A 13566-nucleotide genomic window follows, 5' to 3' on the forward strand; every position below is an offset into this window, starting at 1 on the left:
AGTGGAAGACAAAGGAAGCCAGTTTGGTAGGCAACATCCTGTGGAAAGCCAAGAGAGATACAGCGAGAGAGAGATACAGCGAGAGAGAGAGAGAGAGAGAGAGAGAGAGAGAGAGAGAGAGAGAGAAGGAGACAGAGATAGAGAAAGAGAGAGAGGAAGAGAGAGAGAAAGAGAGAGACAGAGACAGAGAGAGACATAAAGAGAGAGAGTGGGAGAGAGAGAGAGAGGGACAGAGAGAGAAAGAGAGTGCAAGGGGGAATGTAGATGCAAACAGAGGTAAAGGCCATGGAGGGCTTTTCCCTGGCTGTCTCTAAAGGACTGTCTCCCCACGAGCTTCTAGTCTTTGGGACAAGTGACTGGATACTATTTCTGATTTATAGACTGATAGGGAACTGAGCTCTGTCCACACCTCTTTGCTTCCCTTGTCCAATGTGCAATCCAGACTCCAGTACAGTAAAGGAAAAATACAGTACTCCAGGAAGCACCCTACTCACCACAAAGAAGGGAGGGGTACTAGACGTGTCAAGTTATGAGAAGAAAGAGGAGAGAAAAGCAAGGGTAAATGTTGCTTCCTGTCTTGCCTTGGTAGGAGAGTGTTTCTCAAGAGAAGGGAAAGGACTTCTTGTTGTAGTTACATAGCTCCTGGAGTGTTTAAAGTTTCTGTAGGATGTCCAAAGGCAGCTGTAGAACTCGACTTCCTCGAGAACTGAACATTTTCCAGTCTCTGCGTTGGGTCCACAGCCCCAGAAGAATTTGGTTGGGCTTTCAGCCATGGAGGAGCACAGGTGCCCAGAAAATGTCTTTGGGTCTTTCACCAAGTTCTTTGCATACTGAATTTGGACCTATGACCACTCACTCATGAGAGAACTACCCCAGACCTGGGCCTTTGTAAAAACTGTGCAGCTGCCACTGCTCCAGGGTCACTCCCCACACCCACATCAGGGAGATTGCGAGCCATGTGGGTTGACCAAATTTGCCACAGCCCTCCCTGAGCGTTGCGTGCTAGTCACCAAGAACAGAATTTGACCTAGGGGTGATTCGTGAGTCACTCCAGGCTGAAACAGTCCCCATGCAGTTATTTACTCTTTTATAAGTGGACAAGTCTGCAATTATTAAAGAAAAAACAAATGCTACAAAGCATATTAATTAGGTTCTCCTAGCTCTACCCCAAAGACCACCTATCCCCAGAGACCAGGGATTGCATTACCTGGGGCCTCTGCTTTATGTGCCTGACTGCCCTAGAGATGGACATAGACTTAATTTAGATGATGGGGTCCTCCCACCCCACCCCTCTATGACTTGACTGATAGGCCCACTGGAGGTGCCAAGATGGCATTAGAGAGGTCCCAAATCACTTGATAATTCCTTCTTGACCATCCAGACATTCCTGTGTTGCCAGTTCAGAAAAGCTGAGCTGCAGGTCCACCCTAGGAGGAGGGGGAAGAGGCTCCTCAAGGGGCCAACACCCCCAAAACCTTTTTGGTTTGGTTTGTTTTCAGAGACAACAACAGGTGTATGAGGTGACCCAACAAGGAGAGAGAGGGTGTAACCCCAAGAGACTGGGCTTGGGGTGTCCAAACACGTAGCTATTAGTTAAAATACCAGCTAAATCCCTATGTCGTAAACAAGAGGACTTAGTCAGTGAGTCAGGTTTTATACCATTTATCTATAAAAACAAAATGAAACCTGGCCAGTGGCATACCACCCGGGCCCTGAAATTCAGAAGAATCTGGGCAGGAGGGGAGTGGAGGGTCGCAGCTGCCATCTCTGAGGGTTGGAGGGGGGAGAAGGAAGTTACTCATGGGACAAGGTAAGCTCTTATGGCAGATTTTCCAGCTCCTAGCTAGCCAGGAAAGAAAAAAGTCCCCGTTGGAGACTAGCCCAGATCTGGGGGTTGTGTAGGAGTTGAACTTCATTTGGGGTAGGTGGAGGGGAGTTTCCTTTGTATATGAAATCTGACAAGTCAATCAGAGTTGCAGTGTACAGAAAGAGACAAAGAGAGAGAGAGAAAGAGAGAGAGAGAGAGGGAGAGAGAAGGAGAGGAGCAAAAAAGGTGAGAGGAGGGCAGGAGAGACTAGAAAGGAGTGGAGAGGAGTGGGAGAAAGACATTGAGGTTTTACTGGAAGCAAACCAATGGCTGAACTCTCCAAAGTTTTTTTGATTCTTTTCTGCTTTCCCATTAGCTTTGTTTTGAAAAATTTTATGTCACTTCTTAAGTCAATGGTAAAAGTTCAGAGGCAAGATCTGTCACTTGAGAGAAGAATGTCTCTGGATTTTAGCAATAAAGATGTTTTATTTCTGTGATAAGAAGTTTCCTAAAAGAAACGTCTTTAGTTCTCCCAGAAAAATATGACTAGGGTAAGCCCATGATTTAACAAGATGTTCTATATCTTACATAAAAATATTCTGGTGCCCATATAGGATAATGGAAGACAATGCCAAGCTTTGGAAACTTTTTTTGCCAGGCAGAGACAGGAAAAATTCCTGGGAAATCAAACATTAGTTCAGTATAGGACTATCTTCCAAACATACATCTAGTGTAGAAACTAGAAGATAGTACAGAAGTTAGTGCACATGTCCTGATGAAGTTGACCCAGGCTCAATTTTCAGCACCACATAGTCCCCTGAGCATCACAATATGCAGCCCTAGTGACCCCCGAAACTTCTGGGTGGCCTAGGCAACCTCTTATACTATCATGCTTGAGCAGCATGGCAACCTTTGGCCCCTGTGATGAATCACTGGCCTCGTTGGCATAAAAATGCTGGTGGGGCCCTCACGCTTCTGAGTTCCACTTGGGAGCCTCCTTTTCTCAAAAAATGCAATTGATATAGAACATATAGATAGGGCCTATAACAAAATCTGTCACCCACAGCAGGCTGGAAGAAAATGGGGCAACACTATTATAAAGTAGCATTTGGAAACACAGTGAGAGAACAATCTATACCCAGCTGAGTTCATGGTGGGGGGTGGTGGGGTGGGGGTAGGGGATTAAAAGGTAATGGTGTTGGCATCCTTGGGGAAGGCACTGGTGAGAATTGTGGTGTTGGAATGATGTGCATGGGAAATCATCATTAACAGTATTGTGGATTACAGAACTTCAATAAAGCTTTTAAAAAAGGTTGTATTTTGTTGATACAGATGAGCCTTCTAACTAAGGATCACCTCCCCTATCCCCACTATACCACATGGATAAGTAGTATTTTAGAAACGACAAAGTCTTTACCCAGAGGGAGATGATTGCTAACCGTTTCCAATTTCTGTCCTTCATAGACCCTTCCATCATGAACACCTGGAAAGAAGAAAACTATTTATATGACACCAACTATGGTAGCACAGTAGGTAACTAACTCCCAACACTTAATGTCTTTTAACATTCCTATTGTTTCTCTGATAGTCACTGTGTTATATTATAGAAGGGGGCTTTGAATGAATGTCTTATTTTTTTTATTGCCATAGATTTGTTGGATAGCAAAACTTTCTGCCGGGCCCAGATCTCCATGACGACCTCAGGTCACCTACCTGTTGGTAAGTATTTCTGACATCCAGGCTGAGTGAACTTCATGGACGTGTAATGAAAATGACCCATATCCTACATGGACTCTTTGCTAGATGTCATTTTTATTAAAAGATTAGGAAAAGGATGGTGTTCCTCTTTATAAATGGTCGACTTTTGGGTCACAACCCTAAAGACCATTAGCAAGGATACTTTTCAGAAAAGTACTTGTCATCCTAAGAAAACAAATCATTCTCTCTGACAACAAAAGTTCTCTTCACAAACAAATACTAGAAAACAAATTATGGGAACATTATTTGGAAAAGTTATTTATACTTTGTGTAGGCATACTTACGGAAGAGAATTTAATTTCTTTTTGCTGTTGTTTCGTGGGGCCATACTCCACTATGCTCAGGGCTTACTTCTGGCTCTTGGATCACTTCTGGCAGTATTTAGGGGACAATTTGGGGTGCCAGGGGTTAAACCTGGTTGAAGTGCCCTGCCCACTATACTGTCTGTCTAACCCCCAGAGGGTTTAACATTTTAATATTTGGTAAATTACACTGGCCTTAGTAAAAAGTCTGAAAGGATTTTTTTTTTTTAAAAAAAAGCTCTATAAGGTTTTTCAGAGGTCAGTGAAACTGATTATATAGTCTTTGGGTAGAACTGTATCAGTTGGAAATTTCCAGAACTCTGAAAATCAGATTGTTTGATCAGTTTTTAAGTCTGACCCTGATGACTCATCAGTCAAGCCATCTGCACTTTATGAATTATGCTCACATTAGTTACATTTAATTAACGCTGGATGCAATCAGGGGATACCATGACTCTCAGATGAGAGTCTGGAGTCTTTGTGGAGAGCATAGAGAGGGGTTTTCAGACTGCATTTGCCCCTGAACCCCATATAAACAGACACTTTCCAAGACTATGTAAAAATGAATTGGGATTCATGTTGTTCCGTGCTCTAATTATGTGCGTGTGAATCTGTTTGGGTCTCTGAAATGGAACTTAGATATGTCAGTAAATTATTTATTCCTTTGAATTAAATTTAGGACAACTGTAGAAGCAGGCTTTAAATGAATGATTGTGGATCATTTCTTCTCCTTCTCATCCATCTCCTTCTCCTTCTTCTCCTTCTTCTTCTCCCTCTATTTTTTGCCTTTGTTGAGTGTATTTTTGAGAACCAAAATTATGAGAGCTTTTGGTTTGAGGTTTTGTTTGGGTCAAGCCCTTTGAATGAGACAGGGCTGGGAGCCAGTGTAAATGCTTCAGGAATTAAGATTAAGAACTAAGGCCAATTCATTTCTCTACTTCCCCGCCTCCTGTCCCCCTGCCACCGCACCCCCCCCCCCCAAACTCTGACAGCCCATAGCATTATGTGTCACTCTGAGTATTTGCTGAAATTAGGAAATAGATCAAACACTGGAAAGGCTTGGCAGTATATTTGCCATTCTGGGTGAATAGAGCCAGTCAGGGTAAACTTTCAGTGGCAATTGTTGCTACCCAGTCAAAACCAAAGGCTTCCGAGTTCGGAAACCGGCTCTGAGACCTCTGACATCCTCTCCCACTTCCCAGGGGTTTCCAATCACAGGCTTCTGATTCAGTCTTTGGCTTAGTGCAAAAGATGTAACCGAGAGTCAAGTTAAACCAACCACTTCCTGAGCCTCGGGGCTGGTTCTGTCATTGGTACCCAGGAAACCCAAAAGCCATAATCACAGCTCTCCCGCCCTCTCCGCTGGCCACTCTTCTTCCCTCTTCTCTACCCTGATTACCTTCTAGAAACTCACAATTGAGAGAGGCCAGTTTTTGCTTTCATAGTTCAGTAACAAGGAACCTAACATCTCCTGAGCCCGCCTCTTTTATTTTTTTATGGTCTTTTAGATGGGATTTAGAAATCTGCTCTCCTCCACCCATTTGATCCTTGTCCCTGCATCTCTTGCTCCACCCCACCTACTCCTGCACCCCACTCCTAGGCTGTGATCGTAACACAGGCTGGAAAAATGAGATAAGCCATGCAGGCCCTTTATCAGAATTATTATTACTCAAATAATCAATTGGGTGTCAAGGGTTGGCCATTTCTTTGAAGTAACAGAAAGGTAGCTGCCAATGGGATAACTATTGGCAACCTTGTAATAGGTCAAGTCCTGTTGGTTAGTCTCTACTGGGTGGGAACAGACACCTCTTCCCTGCCCCCCCCCAACTGTACCCTGCCGCTTGCCTAGGTCTTGCCATGTCAAGCTGCTGTCAAGCTGAGTGCAGTTAAGTATCTTTCTATGTTTCTAATGCAAGTGACAAGCAGCGCCAAGGCGAGGCCCAATGTAAACTGATGCCCTGTGTGATAAAGGCAGGCGGGGAAGCGGGCTTTGTTTGGATTTCTCTGTCATCTGCCCATTGCATAAAATGGCCACCGCCAATGTTCCTGATCTGCCCGATAGTCCTCGAGCCCATCACGCCAAGTCAGGCCTGATGTGTTTATTCTGCTGGCTTGTGGAGCCTAAAGCTAGGGTGGCACGGTCTATTATCACCCAGAAATTTGTATATCCCGTAAAGAAATGGCTCACCGCTGAATCATATGCAAATGCTTCTAATCTTCCCTTCTTGCGAAGCAGCTTAGTTGAAGTCATGCTCTCGGGAGCCTACCTCATAAACCCCGGGCTGGGCGCTGGCTCCCCTGCCCGACCGGACCTTGGCCTCAGGTGCCTGGGAGCAGAGGGAGAGAAAGCCAAGTTGGACAACTTCCCCAGAGCAGGCCATTATTTTATGAGTGAATCACTTAACCACATGGCTCCCTTCAAAGCTTTTTGCCTTTTATTGGGGGCCGAGGGGAAGACGGGGGGGGGGGGAGGGGGGTAAGGGGGAGGGGCAGTCATTTCAAACTGAGGTTACTGATCAAAAGATCTTCGAGCCTAGGCCCTCAGACATTCCAGAGCCTGTCACTGAACACTGGAGGAGGACAAGGGGGGCTGGAAGAAAGCTGCCTGTATTTAAATGCCCATTGCTTTCTAGGATGGCAGGCAGATTTTTATTAAGGAGGCATTTTGGTGCGTGTGTGTGTGTGTGTGTGTGTGTGTGTGTGTGTGTGTGCTCGTGCACGTGTGCCTTAAAGGGAGATATAACCCCAGTATATGGTTAACAAAGAAATACTTCTCTTGTGGTCCTTCTGGTCTGAGGTCTCTAAATGAAAAGTCTGTGGATTCCTAGGTGAGACCCAACTCCCTGAAAATGTTTAGGGACTTTCCTGAGTTGTACATCTAATTTGCATATATATTATGCATATATATGTATCACTGCATCACTGTCATCCCATTGTCCATTGATTTGCTCGAGCGGGCACCAGCAACAACCAGACGTTACTGGTTGTTGTTACTGTTTTTGGCATATTGAATACACCATGGGTAGCTTGCCAGGCTCTGCCATGTGGGCGAGATACTCTCGGTAGCTTGCCGGGCTCTTCAAGAGGGATAGAGGAGTAGAACCCAGGTCGGTGGTGTGCAAGGCAAACACCCTACCCTCTGTGCTATTGCTCCAGCCCATATATATATATATATATATATATATACATAGATATAGATATATATCACTGTCACTGTCATCCCGTTGCTCATCAATTGGTTTGAGCAGGCATCAGTAACGTCTCCATTGTAAGACTTGTTACTGTTTTTGGCATATCGAATATGCCATGGGTAGTTTGCCAGACTCTGCCATCCGGGTGAGGTATTCTTGGTAGCTTGCTGGGCTCTCTAAGAGGGGCCAAGGAATTGAACCTAGGTTGGCAAATGCCCTCCCCGCTGTGCTATTCTGACACATTATGTATATATATATGTATATATATATGTATGTATGTATATGTGTGTGTGTGTATTTTTGAGGCAAGGGCCCAGATTTTTCTTTTTTCTTTTTCACAAAGGTGACTCAATATAAACCACTGACTCTATATCAGCTCAGCCCCCATAAAAGACAATGGCCAATTACGTTGAGAGTCACCTGGGTTTTGTCTGAATTCAACCCTGGCTTTGGAATAATGGCCGGCATCCCTCCTGGAAGCCACTTGAAAATGAGCTTTGCTTGTGGCCTGCTGGGTAAATGCCACTCTTTGTCTGTAGAACAACGTGGCCCTGTCAGACTGATGTATCACTTGGAAACCAGGGTGGGTGCCAGACCTGTTGCAATATTGTCACATCCTGATGGGATGTCGCAACCTCAGTGAGAAACCTGTGCTGAGAGAGTGGTGTTTCCTTGGATTTCCTGTGAATTTGTCCTTCCCAATTTCAAAGAAGCCCACGTCAGGAGCAGGTTCTCCTGCTAGCTATGCCAGGAGAGACACACATCACTAGAAAGAGGAGTGGTTTATATATATGTATATTTCTTCTTCACCAGATCTTTTAAAATCCCTCGTCTCTGTTCTGCCCTGGCTTTTGGAGAAACTGCTGGCACAGTCTCAGTTTGGGCAAGTCGGGTAATCAGATGAATAGGCCACACATGTCGGGGAACACAGAATCACTAAACTGGAAAACTTTTTCCACTAACCAGAGCATTCTAGAGTTCAACCTGATTATTGGCAACAAAGACTTAGACATCTTGTGCATAGGTGGTGATGAGTCAAATCCCTGTCCACACTGTTGTGCTTATGTCCTGGCTGTGCTTACAGGCTGTGGGAATTGTATAAGTCATTTGACTTCTCTGGGGTCTCATTCTTCTTCACAGCTGTAAATTAGGGGACACAATAACACCCACTGGTTTGTGAATTAAGTAAAGTGATTCATACCAAGAGTTCTGATACAGTAACCCTGATACAGTAAGTGCTCAATAAACAGGAGTTGTTCCTAATGTTTTTCATTAGGAAATATGGTTATTCAAACTTAAAAAAAAATGCCTCACCTTGACAGTTCAATCAACACCCTGGACTCTCTCCTTCTGTGGAAAGTTTTCACCAGTTTAAATACTTGTGGAGGTCACATATAGGTCAATGTTTTTTTATGCTAGGAAGCTTGATGTTATTGTCATACACATGGGAGAGGTATGTTGATGGGCTCAATTTCTTAATAGTAATGGCTTGTAGTTAGGAACTGCACTGTTAGAAACGGGGAGAATTTGTTATTATGTTTCCGTAAGTGTAGAAGGTAACACTGGTTAAGGTGCTGGGGTGTCACACTTGCTGTGCAACTGCAAGGTTGAACTAGGGTCATGTACAGATAAATACGTGCTCTACCACTGAACCACGTCCCTAGGCCACAAAAATGGGAAGATTTTTGATTGTGGGGTTTGGGGGTTAAGATCTGCCTGCGTCCAGCACCTGAATTGTCCATTTATACCACATGTTCATACACATGCAACAAGGTTAGATCATTTCACTTACTTTTTAAGAAAGCTTATTTCATATATTTGCTTCTGTCACCTCCTCTTTGCTGCTATTCCTAAAGGTTACCATAATGAATCATTTGTTAAACTAATCTGTGTTTCCATAGTCTACCATGGGCCTTCTGTACTTAGCTCTGGTCAGTCAATGGTCCCTTTGTCAGACTGATTAAAATGTAACTTTGCATGCCAAAAAAGGGGCACTCCTTTGGCTTAAAAACCATCTTTCTTTGTTATAAATGTTTACATTTTTGTATTATGTAAAAAAGAGAGAGAGAGAGAGAGAGAACAACAAACCCTTTCAATGACATAGTCCCATGATGGCTTTCAAGCTCTCAGAACAGAAGCTAAAATCTTAAAAACACCCCAGCAGACCTTCTTGATCAGCTTCTACCCTCTGCCCCTTGCTCACCATCCCATGAGTGTCCTTGAACTGCAGATACACACCAATCGCAGGATCTTTGCGCTGAAGTATTCTCATTAATGAAAGCTCCTCTACAAACTCTGTGTCTGTCCCCCTTACGTCCTTCTGGTTCCTTATCAGACCTTTCGTGATCGCCTGATGTTGCAAATCGTTTCCATGCCCGTGCTGTTATCCTGTTTTCTTACTCTGTAATACTTTTCACCATGGCCCCTACCATCTCCATTGTGCTCTGGTCTCTGTCACATTATCTGAACAGTGCCAAGCCTGTAGTGGGTGCATGATAAATGTTGGCTAATTGAATGAATCCAAATGATAACTGGGAACATGGCTCAATTAAGTGGCTGTCATTTTTTTTCTCTTTAGTAGAGTCACCTGATATGAAGAAGGAGCAGGACCACCCTGCAAAGTCTCACACTAAAAAGCACAGTAAGTTGACTTGCTCTTCACCCTTTTCTTCAAGTTCGGTCTAACTGGAGTTCTCTAATTTTTCCACAAACATTACCTCTATTTGCTGTCTCTATTTGTTTATCCCAGTCTGCACTGGCTAAATGGCTTTCAGTTGTTTCTCAGCATGGAGACTCAAAGATATTTCTCCCTCATTTTGTCTTATTTGTTCTTAAAGGGAGACATCGATTAATAATAATTTTTGCGAGCCTGGGAGTAGCGATTTCTTTTTCTCAAGGAAAGTAAATAAATAATTGAAGAAGGAAAAAAATGAGAAGAAGCAGAAAAGATGTGTGACTAAGTTTTTTCTTTTATTGCTTATTCTAGGTAGGGTTATGATTCCAATAAATGACTTCTTTTTAGGGATGGGCATGGGGGTACTCTCCATGTGTGCTCAGTGGCCCCAGGTGGTGGAAGCACTTCTGACCTTACATGGTTTAGCTGTCCAGGCCTGAGAGATGCTCAGGCCTGGTGTTACTCTGGGTGTCCACCAAGGTAATGCTTATGGTGTTGGGGAGAGACATGTGATGCTGGGGGTTGATTCCAGGGCCTTGCACATGACAGATATGCACGTCAGCCCCTTGTGCTCTCTCTCCTATCCCCAGGCCCAGATCATTAGTATTTAGATGCTATAGTATTCTTTCAAGCGAGATTTTGCCCTTCTGCTCCATGGGAGGTTTCTGTCCTCCCTGAGCTCGCCTTAGGACACCAGCATTACCGTTTGACAGGTGTACCGCCCCAGTCAAACTCCCCACCTGGCGCTGTCCCCGGACAGGGTTGTGCCCGAGGGGCGCCAGCCCAGCACTTGGCACCAGAAGCGAGAGCCCCTTGGGACTCCCCGCCCCAACCAGGTCAGTGAAAAAAAAAAAACCAACAAAAAACATCAGAGCGATAGGACAGCGGGTAGGGCATTTGCCTTGCACGCTGCTGACCCCAGGTTGGATTTCTCCACTCCTCTTGGAGAGCCCAACAAGCTACCGAGAGTATCTCCCCTGCACACCGTGGAGTATTCGATATGCCAAAAACAGTAACAAGTCTCACAATGGAGATGTTACTGGTGCCCGCTCAAGCAAATCGATGGACAATGGGATGACAGTGCTACAGTGCTACAGTATGCTTTAGTAGTTCTGTTTACTTTAGTAATAAAACCAAAAAATAAAAAAGATATGTAAAATATCAGCAACATGGGATTAAGGGTTGAAGGAGTGCACAAAAAGAGAGCACAATCTGATGTGTAAAAAATATTATTTATTTATTTATTTATTTATTTATTTATCTTTTGCTTTTTGGGTCACACCTGGCTATGCACAGGGGTTACTTCTGGCTCTGCACTCAGGAATTACCCCTGGCGGTGCTCAGGGGACCATATGGGATGCTGGGAATCGAACCTGGGTCGGCCGCGTGCAAGGCAAATGCCCTACCCCCTGTGCTATTGCTCTAGCCCTGTAAAAAAATATTCTTTAAAAGTGATTACTTATTCTCCAATTTTCTTTTTAAATATACTATGGTTGGGGATTCTGTGTTCTAGTTTGACACTTATGGTCTGGCAGGGAGAGGAGAAAAAGGTTCTAATTCTATGTTTCTCCTCCTCCTTTTCTTTTTTGCTTATTTTATTATTTTTCTTATGACTTGGTTATTAATACGCTTCATTGGGAACTTTTCCTCAGATCCCCGAGGGACTCATTTATGGGAATTCATCCGAGACATTCTTCTGAATCCAGACAAGAATCCAGGGTTAATCAAGTGGGAAGACCGGTCTGAGGGTATCTTCAGGTTCTTGAAATCAGAGGCTGTGGCTCAGCTATGGGGAAAAAAGAAAAACAACAGCAGTATGACCTACGAGAAGCTCAGCAGAGCGATGAGGTGAGGCCTTTCCAGTCTCAACAGATGATAAGGCCCTGCCCCCGCCCTTGGTCTAACCAGCTTCCTCTTATATTGCTCTCTGTCCCAGATATTACTACAAAAGAGAAATCCTGGAACGTGTGGATGGACGAAGACTGGTATATAAATTTGGGAAGAATGCACGTGGATGGAGAGAAAATGAAAACTGAAACCACCGAAACTTTGAACACAAACCCCAATACACCCAAATGATATCAAACCAAGAACTCCTGGACGTAAATATTTCAAAGACTACTTTTCTCTGATATTTATGTACCACGATGGGGGTGGGGGTGGGGATTGACTTCTAATGGGAAGAAGGAACACTACAGTTGATAAGATTATTTTGCTACTTTGAAGTATGTTCTGTCTGGGGAACAAATGTACACAGTTTTCTGTGAAATATGATGCTGTATGTGGTTGTGACTTGTTTTTGCCTCTATTGTGAAGTTCTTCTCTGCTGCAAGAGGAGCAGGCATTTTGCAGTCTTGTGTTTCTTGCTAAGAAAAAAGAAAAAATATCAGAGGGCATTACATGTTTTTCTATGCAAAATTGTTTAGGAAAAGGTGATATAAGCATCCATGTAGCCTCACCAAGAGGGGTGGCGTGTAGGGGCTCCAAATGATTAGGGGAAGCAGGGGATACTAGGAGCTTAAATCTGATCTTCAGGAGCTAGTGAATGGAGATAGAGACATTCAAAATCTAGGGTGAATGATAAACAATGCACAATCACAGAACCTACAACATCGAAATCTGTGAGAGGAACACTGGAGGGGGGAGGTAGGTACTCATTTGGGAACAATATTCCTGATTCCAAGGCTATCTTCTCCCTTCTCTGTGAATGTTTAGTATAAAAATGGCATCTGCTTCCTCTTCTCCCAACCAGTTACTTAAGAAAGAGGGAAAGAAGGTCAAGTCTTGGTTTTAAGTTTTATCCTAATTGCTTTAAGATAAGCAAGTAGAAGGAGATGGTGATGAATTAATGCTTATATTCCTAGATTCCTTCACTGGCACATTAAATTTTTGATTAAATAATTCTGTGGAACATCGTTTGGCTGCCCTTTACATTGTAGGATGTTTAGCAAAATTCATGGCTTCAACATACTAGATGTCAGTAAACATTCACATCCCATAAATTGAGACAACCAAAACCTGTCTCCAGATACTACCAAGTGTCTCCTGTGGGACAAAATTTCCATGACTGAGAACCTCAAGGTTAGTCTGTTGAGATGATAATGATGATTTGTTCTCTAAACAAGAAGGACACATATTTTAGTCCTAGAGGGAACAAAAGCAAGACTTCAATATCAACCTATTTTTAACATTTAAAAATTATTAGGGACAATGGGTTAGAAATTTGTAAGGGTACTTTTCAGATGAGAGCCACACTCTGAGAAATTAAACATAGTAATGTAGCAGGAAATATAAGAGAAGATATTTTCTCTGGAATTAGAGAGGCAAATTATATTACAAGAGGAAACACCCAGAAAATAATGTGTGTGTTTGCGTGCATGTGTGTGTGTGCGTGTGTGTGTGTGTGTGTACCTGTGTGTATCTATGTGAGAGAGACAGAGAGAGAAAAGAGAAAAACAAAGGAGAGTTATAAAAATTATCTTTTTTTATTTGTTGTTGTTTTGGGGTCACGCCTGGTGGTGCTAAGGGCTCACTCCTAGCTCTGTACTCAGAGGTCACTTCTAGCTATGATTTGGGGACCATATGGAGTATCAGGAATCAAATATGAATCAGTGAAACGCAAGCAAACTCCAACCTTCTGTAGTATCTTCCTTGGTCTCCTGAAATTTTTCTTTGCAGCTGTTATTTCTTAAAATCTTTTCACTTTTGAATCATTGCTTTCTTGTGTAATTTGAACTCATCTCAAAGTGAATGTAGTATGTTACCTAGATTTACATCTAGGTAAGATTAATGCTTTATTTATAAAAGAAAGAAAAAGGAAGGAGGGAAGGATGA

The 13566-nt window shown here is 43.3% G+C and overlaps 1 protein-coding gene across 1 annotated transcript in view; it reads left to right on the top strand.

The window, feature by feature from the left end:
• EHF (ETS homologous factor) overlaps positions 1–11768 on the top strand; it is a 42599-nt gene extending 30831 nt beyond the window's left edge. Inside the window, exons 5-9 of the mRNA XM_055141957.1 lie at positions 3272–3340; positions 3458–3526; positions 9637–9699; positions 11385–11580; positions 11669–11768. Coding sequence (XP_054997932.1) covers positions 3272–3340; positions 3458–3526; positions 9637–9699; positions 11385–11580; positions 11669–11768 — 497 coding nt within the window. The remainder of the gene's footprint in view (positions 1–3271; positions 3341–3457; positions 3527–9636; positions 9700–11384; positions 11581–11668) is intronic.
• The last annotated feature ends 1798 nt before the right edge of the window (positions 11769–13566 follow it).

The sequence above is a fragment of the Sorex araneus genome, chromosome 6, assembly GCF_027595985.1.
Source record: "Sorex araneus isolate mSorAra2 chromosome 6, mSorAra2.pri, whole genome shotgun sequence".
In the NCBI taxonomy this organism is placed as follows: Eukaryota; Metazoa; Chordata; class Mammalia; order Eulipotyphla; family Soricidae; genus Sorex; species Sorex araneus.